Below are 13293 nucleotides of genomic sequence, written 5' to 3' on the forward strand. Positions count from 1 at the left end.
TTGCCCTTGGGCACCAGTCTGAAGGGGGCTCCGGCAGGGCCGGATTTTCCACAAGCCGCTCTCACGGCTGCATACAAGAGATCTTGTATGCAGCCTGCTCGTCCATCTGCTCGTTCGCTGGCCACACTGAACTGCGGGAAAGCAGTGCCTGCACTGGGGTAAGTCAAGTTAGGCAGCCACCTCAGAATACGCTGGGGCCCCGCGCAGCTGCCTAGCTTTTGTGATTACAGATCCGAAGGTTCGGCAGCGACGCCTAGAGGAACGCAGGAAGAGAGGTGAGCTATGTTTCTAAAAATCACTGGCCTGATAAGTCAATTAGGGGGAGGCGAGAGAGGTGGGGGGTCATTGTACACAGAGGTGGTGAGAGAGGTGGGCACAGTGGCAGGGGAAGAGCTGGAAGGGAGTTCAGTGGACACCAAGGTGGTGAGAGAGGTGGGCACGGTGGCAGGGGAAAAGCTGGATGGGGATTCAGTGTACACAGTGGTGGTTGTTAAAGTTAGTACTTTTTATTGTACCTTATGTAGTTACTGTTAGTAAGGCCATTTTATTAAAAGCATGGCTGAAAGTATCTCACAAAGCAGAAATCCACCCCTTGAGGTCACTTATTTTCCTTAGTAGGTGGGATGAAGATGGACCAAGAGAAAATTAACCACCATTTTGCTTAGTTGGGGAGATTGTGACAAAATTAGCTAATCTCCAAACTGGAAAGGAGAGAAGTGACTGTGCAGAACTAACACCACTGTATACTGTATAGTGATTTACTGATCAATAAACTTTTTCTCGGTAGGGATTAGTACTGGTCACATTATGGATTCAAATTTGACTCATTCAACCAGCCGAATGGAGAGGAATCAGTACACCCAGCTCAGAATAGTTCTAGTTAATGCTTTATTAACTTATTTTAAATCTAGTAACAAGCCCACAACTACATTTCTGCAGGTGGAGGTTTGTGCCTTCAGGGAAGTGGTTTGAGGTACCTTTTTTCAAAACTGGTTAGCTCTTCAATACCACTTTTTAAAACTGATCTCAGATAGCCTGTTGTCTTCAGTCAGTCTGATCAGAATGATAGGTTTTCAGAGGAAAGAGCAAGAACACATAATCAGTGCACAGCATATATAAGAAAGCAGAACCTGCATTTATAATTGCCAAACATGGCTGTTTCCTTGAATATATATCATTAATATCTATTTGAATAAACTTGTTTTTTTTAAAGAATATATACAGTATACTATATATACTACAGTATAATATATAGTCTTTAAAAAAAACCTTCTTTCCAAGTATAGTGTGGCCGTTACATATGCAGGTTCTTTTTTAGTGCTACACAATGATTTGTAATGTGTGAATCTGGAATGATACATGGGATATTCTGCGAACTTGTAAAAAACTTGCAAGTTGTGGATTTTAATGCAAACCCTATAAAATCAATTGAAGGTGAATCTTGAAAATGAAATCTCTCCATTTTCACGACTAATAGGCAAGGCATTGTCAAACAAAGGGCACTGGGAGCTGGGCACTGCCAGGAGGACATGTTTCATTGCAAAAAATATTTGTAATAAATATCAGTAAGCAAGGAGCAGCTCTTTGTAAAACATTACAACAGCAACATTAAAAATACACAATTCCTTTAAATAACATGCTTGAGGGTTGTCTGAAACCTGCATGTGAAGTGCCACATCTGTAAAAAAGTACTAAAGCAAAAGTGACATTTGCAAAGAAAAAAACCTCATATAAACTGGATATTTCCAGCCACTTTGTTCTGTTTGTAAACCAAGAGGTCAGGAATTCCCTTTACAATCTATATGAGATCCTTATCCCAGTTGAGGGTCTGGTATGGTTTGAAAGGGGATACATTATTAAATAAAACAAAACAAAAAACTGTGTGGAGTTCCCCATAATATGAACTATGCTAAGTTCTTATCCTTTGATAAGTGTCTGGTATGGATTTTAAGGGGACAACCATTGGAAAAAAAAAAGCATGCCCCCCCAAAAAAAAATCATATTGGCACCTTCATGAGCATGTAGCCTAGCTGGCCAGGAAAGGGGAGCAGCAAGGATGCAACCCTTTGCCTCCTGAATAATACCAAGCCACACTGGGAGGGTGCCTTGCCAGGGCCCCTCTGTCTAAGCACCTTGTCGCTATGTTGATAAGGACAATGCCCTCTTCCCCACATCTCTGGCCCAGTGGGTGGTCTGTGGGAGGGACATATCAAATATCTGGTTCCTACCTACATGATAAAGTAAGCAGCAAATAGTATCCCTGGCCACTAATTCAGAAACAAAATATTAGAAAATAGACATGAACACCGAACATGAAGTCCTTTTTGTCCAAAAAAGTAATGTCCCACAATGTCCAACAATAAATGTCCCATGATGTTCACATCCTAATACTGTCCCACAATATCCAAGTACTAATGTCCCACAATCTAACAAAAATAATGTCTCAAAATGTCCTATAATGTTCAAAAAACAATGCCCCACAATGCCCTGCAAAGTAAATATCCCATGATGATCCTTTTGTGCCGATACTAAATTGCAAATGACAAAATCTCCAGAGAGTTGCTGAATGTCAACAAACCAGCTTGGAATCCCACGTGAGGTCAGTGACCAAATAGGGTTAACCACTGACCTCACCCGAGGATGCCCACCAGCTTGTTTACAAGCTGGCATTAAGTGCGATAGTAGTTGCTAGGATGCTGACAGCTACTTGCGTCCCAGCAACCAATTATGCTTGTTGCCTGCATAGCAGGAAGTGGTCATTTAGTGGCTGCAGTAATACAGCATACTTTCTGCAGCAGTCAGAAGTTCACTGCAGTGGGCGACTAACAAGTCACTTAGTATACTGAACTGCAAGCAGCATCCAGAGTTTGCAGCCAGCCCTGCATCACTGCAACCTCAAACTGCATCCCTAACAATAATTGTGCTTCACTGCTTCTTTTTACAATGCATGTCTTAGGGTCTGCTAACCCACTAAAACAATGCACTAATTAGATAGATGATATCGTTAATCAAACTAAACAATTGTAAAGCAGAGTAATTGAGTCATTTTAGTGAAATACAGAGCTTGCTCCAGTGGATAATCTGCAAATCCCTATATTTAGTAAAATAAAAGATTATGGAAGAGCAAACATGTAGGGCAGATCAAATAATACTTTATCAAAAACACCTCAATAGGTTTTGTGCTCTTTAGAAATGCAGTATATGTTCTCTTTAATACAAATAATCACATTTTAATATTAAGTCAATTGCATTCACATACCTGTAGAAAAAGTAAAAACAACTATAGGCTCTTTTAAAGGAACATGTGCATTGTTTCTAGGTATTGTGTTACCGTGTTAAAGTTTTTCTGAAAAGCTACTAAGTTATGTGATAAAAACATTGGTATAGTGAACATAGAAAACATCTGAGCATTTATGGAGCATGTAACACTAGACTCTTACAAAGCTGATGTTGTTCTTTGCCATTGATCCCCAACTTAGCATTGCTGAGCTCAATACGACTCTGCCGCCGGCTCTGAAGGCTGTTGTAAAGCCCGACTGTGCGACGCTTGGCCTTTCGAAGGATGTGGCAGACATATTGAAAAATTTCTTCATAACAGTCTCCAGGCTCAGCATAACTAGCTACTGTACTAGAAGATAAATACAAAGCCCTCTGCTCCTGCATCAGCTGGTGTTCCCTTTGCTTGGTCTCGGAGAACTGAGTGGCAATAACAACCAGGCACAAATTGATCATGAAGAACGATCCGACCTGCAGCAAGAAGAACAATTAGATTACAATGCTCTGAAGCCTCAAAATACCACAGGCATATTCTAACCTCAGCATGAATTTTAAAACGCGTCAAAAAGAAGAAAAAACATAGATTAATTGCTTTTTTCAGAAAGAATTATAATAATTACTACTCATTAATTAAAGCAGGTGCTTTTTAATTGTGAAACTGAGCTGAAGCTCTTTGACTTATTCTGTAAGCACTGATAATTATAAATCCACTGTAATTAATCTTCAGCATTTCTAACTGTTCCCTGCAAGGAGATAGAGTTACACATTTCCCAAAAAGCAGACAAATCTAGACACATATGCATGCAATAGTCAGTATTCCTTGTTCATTTTCCCTCAAACATTTAAGGAGTTGCAACCGGAACAGGAGCAAAATCACATGAAGATTTAGGCTTAAAATCCTTGTTTCTGGCATTTCTGATATGTATCAAATGTGTGCACTGTATGAGGTAAAATAAACAAACAGGAGCTAGCACCTGTCCTTTGATGAATGACCTCATAGATGAATGTTCAGCAGATGAGCAGGAATTGGGAACATATGTCTTTAGCTGGTTGTTGCTGACTTGTTGTTATCCATTTTTATAATGGAATTCTAAATTCAATGTATGTGACAAAAATTTGAGCAAGGGAAATAAAATTGAGCAATAAAGTTGTATAGCTCATAGCAAAATTCGAAAGTTTTTCTTATAGAGGAAACTAGAGGTGCACCAAAATGACATTTTGAGACCAAAACCGAAAAAAAAAAATGTCAGGCCAAAACCGAAACTGAAAATAATTTAATTCTTCTAACCTTTTAAAAAAAATGTTGAAATATTTTCTTTCTTTTTCTAAACTTTGTAATTTTTATTTATTTTTATTAAATATTTTTACTTTTTAACTTTACTGCTGAGGGCTTCGGTGAAATATCAGGGGTCTAAACAGACTTCTGAAATTTCCCTTTTACAATGCAAAAAGAGATTGAGAACACAGAGTCCTTAATCTCTTTTTCTGCAGTCCCAGCACTGAATGAACAAGAATCCTCTATATGGTTCTGAGTATTCCTGTTTATTCATAAATTGTGGATATAGTATGAGTTACTATGTACACAATCGGAAATGAAAAGGAAGTGATGTAGATCACTTCCTATTCATTCATAACTGGTACGTAGCAACTCATACTATGCCCAGTTATTTATAAACATTCAGTGATCAATGATCGCTGAGTGTTTGTATACTGCTCTCCACCCTGGATCGACTCTCACAGGAGGCTGAGCAGGCAATGCGGAGAGAAGAGCTCTGTCTCATTTGACAGCTGACTCCTCCCCCTCACCACCGGCTCGGCCTACCCAAACATCAACAGATAGGTGGGGCTAGCTGTGCTGAGGTGGCGTCGTCATGGGCAGTGCTTGACATCGTGATTGACCCTTGGATTACGTCAGTGGATCAATTTTTGGCATGGTAATATTTTTATTAAAGGAATCGTCAAAACTTTTTTTTCAATTAAAGGATTTGTTCTAAAAGTGTGGTCTCTTTATTTAAAATTTTCTTTAACCCTTTAGTGAAGTACCCATTACTCATTCACAAGGGGGGGCAGCTTCCAGATGTTGGATCGGCTGAGTCAAACAGATTCTTCACTTCGGCTCAGCCGAACATGCTGAACATGTTTGGCTGAACCAAAAGGAGCCAAAGCCAGCAGATATACAGCTGAAATCAGCCAGACTCGTCTGAAGTGAGTAGCCAAACAGGGTTCGGCTCCCTTCACTTCAGCTCGCTTAATTACTCGGCTGTCTTTGGCAGCTTAGTGCATAATCCCCACAGTATTTTAACGAAATATGTGGTTTGTATTGAAAATAACTTGGAATTAATTGAACATGTTGAACATAAAACTAACATGAGATTTTTGTGATTGGGTTTACATATATTTTAAATGTACCAGGTTTATACTTTTATTATAGTGTAAGGTAGAAATAAACCACACATAAACAAATCCTGCTGAGAGTCTTGCTGAGAGTCAGCTATGTGACATTTCGAGTCTTATTAGCGTGGGTCTGCTTGACAGCTCGGAAGAACAAAACTGGTAGGTGACTAAATAGAAGGTAAGTAAAACTGTTAAACAGTTACAATATAGTGATGCCTTCATCTAATACACAGCATGAGCAAAACACAGTTGGTCAAACAAAAAACCTCCTAATTATACCAACTGCTATGAAAAAAATATCCTGTAAAGCATTCTTTTGTGTGAATCTGTAAACTGAATGTATAGGGGGTTACTCACAAAGCTTCCGAAGGCAGCCGAGTGAATAGCAAAGCCGAAGTGAAGTGAGCCGAATGCTGTTCAGCTATTCACTTCGGCTTGTATGGCTGATTTCAGTACATCAGCTGCTTTCGGCTGCACTTTGGTCAGCTGAACATGCTCTGCATGTTCGGCTGAGCCGAAGTGCAGAAGGACTTCTACTCAGCCGATCCAATATCTCGATCAGCTGAGCCGAAGCTCCGGCACCTCACTCATTGCTGTTCGCCCCTATTCTCGTAGGGGCTGAACGGCAGTCAGTGAATAGCTGAATGCCGCCGATTGGCATTTGGCTCGGCTATTCTGCTCAGTACCTCCGTGGTACAGAGCAGAATAGTAAATCAATGAAAATAGTTAAAAAACAAAACACGTTGAAAACATTATTTTATAATGTAAATAAATTGAAAAATTGAAAAATAAAAAATTTTGTAAAAAGAAAAAATTATAATAAAAACAACAATTGGGCGGCACTAGTAGTGACAGCTAGCTCCGCCAAACTGTTTGCTATTGGCCAGCACCTGCTAGAATCTTCGAGCAGGTCCCAGGCCAATGAATAACAACTGGGCGCAGCCGGCTGTGATGTCACGGCCTTCGGCAGGCCGTTCGCCCCGCTTCGGCTGTCACTTCGGCTCAATGAAGCAGAATCATATGCCTCTGGCTCGGCAGAGCCACTCGGCCGCCTACAGTGGCTGTACGGGCTATAGTGAATAGTTGAACCGTGTATCAGTCAAACCGAAGGGCTTCGGCGGCCGAAGAGAGCTGGAGGATCAGCTGAAGCTACGGCTGGATCCTTCGGCTCCTCTGTGAATAGCCCCCATAGTTTTTTTGGTGAATTTGGAGATACTTCCCTTTCACTTTTGAATATTATATTATAGCAATTCACTGCTATTTACAGGTTGTTATTTCTCATCACCTCCCAAAGGAGCCTACAGTATATTAGTTACATTTGGTGTGCTTTATGTATTAAGGCAACGTTAAGGCAAATGTTGAAGTACTGCAACCTATTTTTTAGCATGTTTCATTGAATGTAATTCCTATCACTGTCAAAATATTTATCTTATATTACCTCTGAAGATGTACCAAACAGCAAGGCATTGAACTGAAATATGTTGTTTGACCTTATACTAGACATATACTAGACTAGACATCGTTTCATTCCAAATCAAAATTCGGACTAATTTTCTGAAATTTGGACATTCAGACACATCCAAATGTCCGAATCCTAAAGCATCCAAATGTGTATGAATCTGAATTTCTGTTTCCGAATTTCGGATACCGTCCGAATTTTGTTCAAAAACCAAACTAAATCGGACATGTGACTATTCTGGCCAATCAGATGTGTTTTTTTGTTTAATGCATCCAAATGGGTTTGTACACAAATTTTTGTTATGGCAACATGAGAGCCATATACTGTACAGTATATACATATAATACTAAAGCTAAGGCTCCTAGACCCGAATTGCATTCGAGATACAAATTTTTGAATTGCATTCAGGAGCTCTCGATTGCCATTCGGTTCTGGGAGCCTCAGCATTAGTAATACATGTATATGGCTCCCAGACCCGAATGGCATTCGGGAGCTCCTGAATGCAATTCGGAAATTCGGATCCAGAATGCCATTCAGGTCTAGGAGATTTAGCTTTAGTATTAATATCTCTATATGGTTTTCTGCGGTATTTGCAACAAATATTCGTAAACTCGTTCGAAACTAACAAAAATTCGGATTTTGTCCGAATCCGAAACCCAAATTTAATTTCGGATCCGAATCCTGAAAATATCCAAATCGAACCAAATTGTTCTGCAGGTTGCATGTCTATCTTATATTAAGTATCATTTGGAATTGTGACTTACTTACAGCCAGTTACCAAATTCTGATCCAGTTATTCCAAAGACAATATAACAATAAATTAAGGATAATAAGCACTTATTAGATTTACCACAGTTTGTACACAACATTCCCAAAGTTAGCATTGCATGTATTTGGCAGATACTAAACATTGGCATTGGGAGACTGAAAATAACACACCTCACTTCCTATTCCGGAGGCACACTGTAGTAAGCATGCCTCCTGCTTGCTCCTAATGTTTGAAGCAGGAATAAGCTTTACATATGCAAAGATGAAAAGAATGCTGCACGTTTAATACAATTAACTAAAAACTCCCTGAGAACTTCTATTCACGTTAATTCTGTAGTTCAGGTTTCCCTGGTGCTGGTAAAATAAACCTAAATTGAAACCTCAGACACCAAAATCAGATCACTGTCTGCTCATACAAATGATAAAATTAGAATTTAAGTTGACTACAAGATAACATATTTTCAGATAATGAGATTAAAGGAAACCTATACCAAGAAATATGATGTTTCCATTGCTTGATGCTTTTGACGCACACTATTTTAAAAACATTACAACTGACTACAACTAAACATATCAAAAAGGAGCAAGGAGGAATGTCTTGCTGCCTGATCTGATCCATTGTTCCCTTGAGTACGCTCCTGTTCCTGCCGAAGCCTGCTCTGGTGTGCTCTGCAGTTTTCAATAATTCTTCACAGCAGGGTTCCTGTTTCCACCACTGCCACTGGAATGCCCCTGTGCTCATCTGCTTCTGCTAGTGTGAATAAGTCTCCACAAGTTACGGCAGAGCGAATCTAGGGGTCAGCACACAGCCAAGTGCACACCTCCATGAGGGCATTCCTGGTGGAACATCGCCTGTCCCTTAGTGTAATAAACCTCCACTGTTACGGACTTGGTAGTTGGCGCCTACTCTCCCGCAGCGTCATTCTGCTCTTCCCAGCTAGCCAGCTTAACTTGCCAGATTCATTTGCCTGGCGTTTCTGGAATAAGGAAGATGCCGGACAAGATCTCTGCTCTCTCCGTCCTGACCGAACCGCTCTCCCTCCTCAGTGAACCACTCTCCATCCTGGTCCTAAGGCTCTTCATCTTGAAGCCATACTGTGGGCATCTGCTCTCCATCTTTAAAGGTTGCAGTCCCACACCTCTCACCCTCTCGCAACTCAGAAGACTTCTACTTGTCCTCCATTCTTGGTTAACCCTCATCTTCCTAGGATCTGCATATAGCTCAGAGCACAGCACCACAGTGGCATTCTAAAATCCTTCTCCTCCACTCCAGCTTCCACTCTACATCATAAGGTGATACTTAACTCTTTGCCTACCTCAGCGTGACCTCAATTTGATTACATCAGCCACTACAAGTCTGCTTAAATGCAAGTACCAACATTTCCTTTATTTAATAGACTTGACTAAGATTGAACTCTTGAAGTGAAGTAACTTCTGCTAGTAATTGATCTCAATTCTAACTCAGGCTGTAACACAATATTTAAGTTGGAGATGTATGTTATTGCTAGTGACTTTAAACATTACTACCATTAAGTCTTGCTGTGCTGAAGTTAGTTGAAGGTTGATGAGTATAAACCACTAAATGACCTTAGTGGATTGTTCTATAGACATCTGCAACTTTGATTCATACCAAGTACCCTGAGAGCCTTAAATATTACACTTAGTCTCTGTGCCCTGGGGGATCCCACATCACCGGCTTACAAGTGTAACTCCATTCACCCTCATGACATAGGGTAAACTATCATTTTCTGTATAACAAAAAAAAAAAATGCAAAAATGGGGGGGGGCAGCTATATTCTACATAAGCCTCTCCCCTTGCTGACACCCCACCATGGCACCAGGGGTGCTGCAGACTATGGTGTGCATCAGCTTTGAGATGGGGAACCACATTTTTTGGGGTCAACCACTCACAAAGCTGAAGGGCATGCTAAATGCCATTCAGACTGGAGCTGAATGCTCCTTGCTATTGGTATACCAGCTCACATATCTGGCCTGTCAAGTTGGTTATTTTGGGGGAGCATGCTGTTTTTTTTAATTTATTTTTTATTTTAAGCAACTAAAATACTAAAATAAATAATTATTTAATTGCTGAAACTGTATTGTAAATACATTGCATTTTCAATTAAAATGAAATAATTCAGCAGCTTAACCAGGCAAAGTTTATGTAAAAATAGGTTCAGCCAATGACAGGTAAATGTGCAGGGAAGTTAACATTAACCATTTTCTTACACTGGGTGAATGTTACAGTAAAGACCTTTTCCTACTGAAGAACAAATGTTGCTGAATGTTATATAATGTAATTTTTACACCAGTTTCAATCTTGGGCAAATTTTCACTAGTTTGGCTTGACCCACAGGGTGAATGCTCCCACAGAATTGTGGGCGAATAATGGGCAAAATGACCATTGATATACCCTACTGTGTTATAATAAAATATAAAAAGAAGACATCAGAACCACATGTTACTGCGATAAATGAGATACTTACTATTATGAGGAGGATAAAATAAATGAAATTGTAGAAGGAGTGAGCATCCATGACATAATACATTATTTCCACCCAGCCTTCCAACGTAATTACCTGCAAACAAAATCTTGGTTATTATAATATTTATTTCTCTTTATTTGATTAACCTGGTTATATATTAAATCCCCTGTTGAATCTGTATTAATAATAATGAGGTGACTGAAAAAAACTCATCCTCACACTTTGAGCCGATGTGTGACAATGAAACTGTCACACATCGGCTCAATAGACCGGGAAGTGAGCAAACACATACCGTGGATTTATATCCGCCCAACAGTGGCTTCAAGTAGTATTGCACCCTTCTGTTTTTTTACAAAATAATGTATTCAGGTGCATCCAGCAAACATATACTATTTGTTTTTTAATTTGTTTTCTGTCACTTAATATTTAAATCCTGACAATACTCCTTATTCCCCAGGGCTTCTTGTCTGAGCTTCTGGTTGGGAGGGGCGAGCACTCTATACATCATCGAAAAGTCATATGACAGCAGAGGAACTACATGTGACATCACCGTTAGTGCCATTTATACAAGTGCATGCATGACCAGCATTGAATTTTAGCTGCTCTGTCCACCCACAGCTGCCAGTCTATCCCTGGAGGAGGTGCAGGGGATAAGCAGGGGAATAACCTATTCGTGGGGCTTTAAGCTGCTTGTGTGTGGAGCACTAACTTGTTAGGCTACAATGCCAGACAGGGATGTGCTTGTAAGGGTGACTCAAGGAGAGCAGCAAGGAATAGTTTCATGAAAATTACAGAGCAATAACAATAGAAAAACAGCAGGTAAACATCAAACAGAGTAAGTGCAGATGTGTGTACTTTTTTAAATGGAGGGTTTTACTTTTCCCCTTGCAGCTACTGCTTATTCACTACCACAGGGTAATAATATATACTGTATATATATATATTGTAGGGGTGCGGAAATTAACGATTAATCCGTCGATTAATCGTTAATTTCTTTGATCGATCAAAATTATTTTGATCGATCAAAGTACTCACCTCTCCGCCGGCTTCCGTCGGAGATCCGGTGACGACCATTTAGTCAATTGTGTTGTCTCCTCTCCTATCCAAATCTGTTTGTCATAGGGAGTGCTGTCCAAAACTACTATAACTCACCAGGTTTATATTTTACAATCCATGACATTTTGAAATGATATAATGAAAATATTCTGTACCTGGAAAATTACTATCCAAGCATAGCCAATGTTGTCAAAATTGATGGCTCCCTTATGTGGGTTAGTGTTGCTGGTACGACAGACATTATAGTACTGATTCCAGTTGACACACATGCCACTGACATTGAACTCTTGACGGATGGAGTTATAATAATAATAGTCTTCTTTATCCAAACAGCATTCATGACCCCGATCCCTGAGAGGTGGGATCTCATGGCATCCCATGATTCCATTATCACCAGATAAAGAACAAATAAATGGCATCTCGTCATCTTCTTCGGGTTGGTAATAAGGTGGCAATGTTATATCGCCTTGTCTGGGAAGAAAGCAAATATAATGTCGTCAAGAATTAACAGCAAGGAAATAATAAACAACTTAACATGTGTAAAACATCCTATCAATTATAATTCAGAAGAAGTGGAATCCAATCTACCAATCTGAAGGTGCTCATAAATACTACAGGCACATACCGTTATGATCTTTCGGCACCAGCATCAACAGTAAAAATTAGGTTTTGTTAGGTCTAGGGCTGCAACAACTTATTGATTTAATCGATGATGATCATTGTCATTCTCATTATCGATTAGTTGATTCTGCGATTAGTTGCTGCTGCTCTACTCCAGTCATTCACCTTCTATATGGGAGCCATTGAATGCAACGGTCCATGTCCCCTTCCTTCCCCACCTGTATCAGCAGAGGCAGCAGACAGGGTAGGGGACACAGACCACTGCAGCCAGTGCCCTGCCAGGGCATACTGTATACATTATGTATATACATTAATACCGTATATAATTGTATTTTTGGTCCGGTTTTTGTGTTATTTTAAATATAAGGTTGGTTATTTTATTATATTGTCTTGGCGTTTTTCAATTCAGATTATTTTAAATCCATGGAACTAATTAAAATGTTTAATATAATACATACAATTATTTCAAAAATAAATAAAGGTAGGAAAAAAGTAATTTTTCATTTTGACCTGACAACTTCTGCTGCAGGATGTGCGTTGTGGTGCCATTCATTTGGCACCCAAAATGCACATCCAGCCCGCTGTGTGATTGCCCACACGGAAACACGCGGTACTGCAATGCCGTGCATTCTATTGGGGTGCGATTACAAAAAATTGTGCATGCTGTTTTATTCTGAAATAAACTTTATGTTTGTAAAACTAAATTTGTGTATTTGAAATAAAAGATGGTATTTAATTTTTTTATCCGATTAGTCAATTAATTGAAAAAATAATCGGCCAACGAATCAAGTATGAAAATAATCGTTAGTTGCAGCCCTAGGACCTATCATGGGTTGGAGGGGAACCCCGCATGTTTGAGATTCGTGATCCCAGTCCCCAGTCCCAGTGAATTTGCCAGGCTGAATTTTCTGTAATTACAATCAACTGCATGGATTTTGAACTTAGGTCAGTTGACTTAGAATGGCCAGTAATGGGAGTTTTATTATGTGCCAGCTACCACTTTATAAAATGATGGATTCCCAGCAGCCATTTGTCAGTATGTGTTCAAGTAATTTAGAGAGTGCTGGCAGTCTGTGTGTATGGAGAGTAAGTTGCTATATAGTGCTATAATGTGCTGTATTGTTCTAAATTACTGTGAATTGCAGTGTGGTGCTCTACATACTGTATTCTTGTATGTCTTGCAGTCATTTTTTATTGGGGTTTCCTATTGTCTTTTAATATACAGGATATATA

General features: G+C 39.6%; 1 protein-coding gene across 1 annotated transcript in view; it reads right to left on the minus strand.

The window, feature by feature from the left end:
- The window catches only part of LOC108783671 (voltage-dependent T-type calcium channel subunit alpha-1I-like), a 194801-nt gene that overhangs the window by 7895 nt on the left and 173613 nt on the right, over window positions 1–13293 (minus strand). Inside the window, exons 5-7 of the mRNA XM_018552287.1 lie at window positions 11595–11910; window positions 10384–10476; window positions 3441–3747 (exon numbers count right to left, since the gene is read on the minus strand). Of these exons, the coding sequence (XP_018407789.1) occupies window positions 3441–3747; window positions 10384–10476; window positions 11595–11910 (716 nt within the window). The remainder of the gene's footprint in view (window positions 1–3440; window positions 3748–10383; window positions 10477–11594; window positions 11911–13293) is intronic.

This window comes from Nanorana parkeri, unplaced genomic scaffold, assembly GCF_000935625.1.
Source record: "Nanorana parkeri isolate BGI_ZX_2015 unplaced genomic scaffold, ASM93562v1 scaffold83, whole genome shotgun sequence".
Taxonomy (NCBI): Eukaryota; Metazoa; Chordata; class Amphibia; order Anura; family Dicroglossidae; genus Nanorana; species Nanorana parkeri.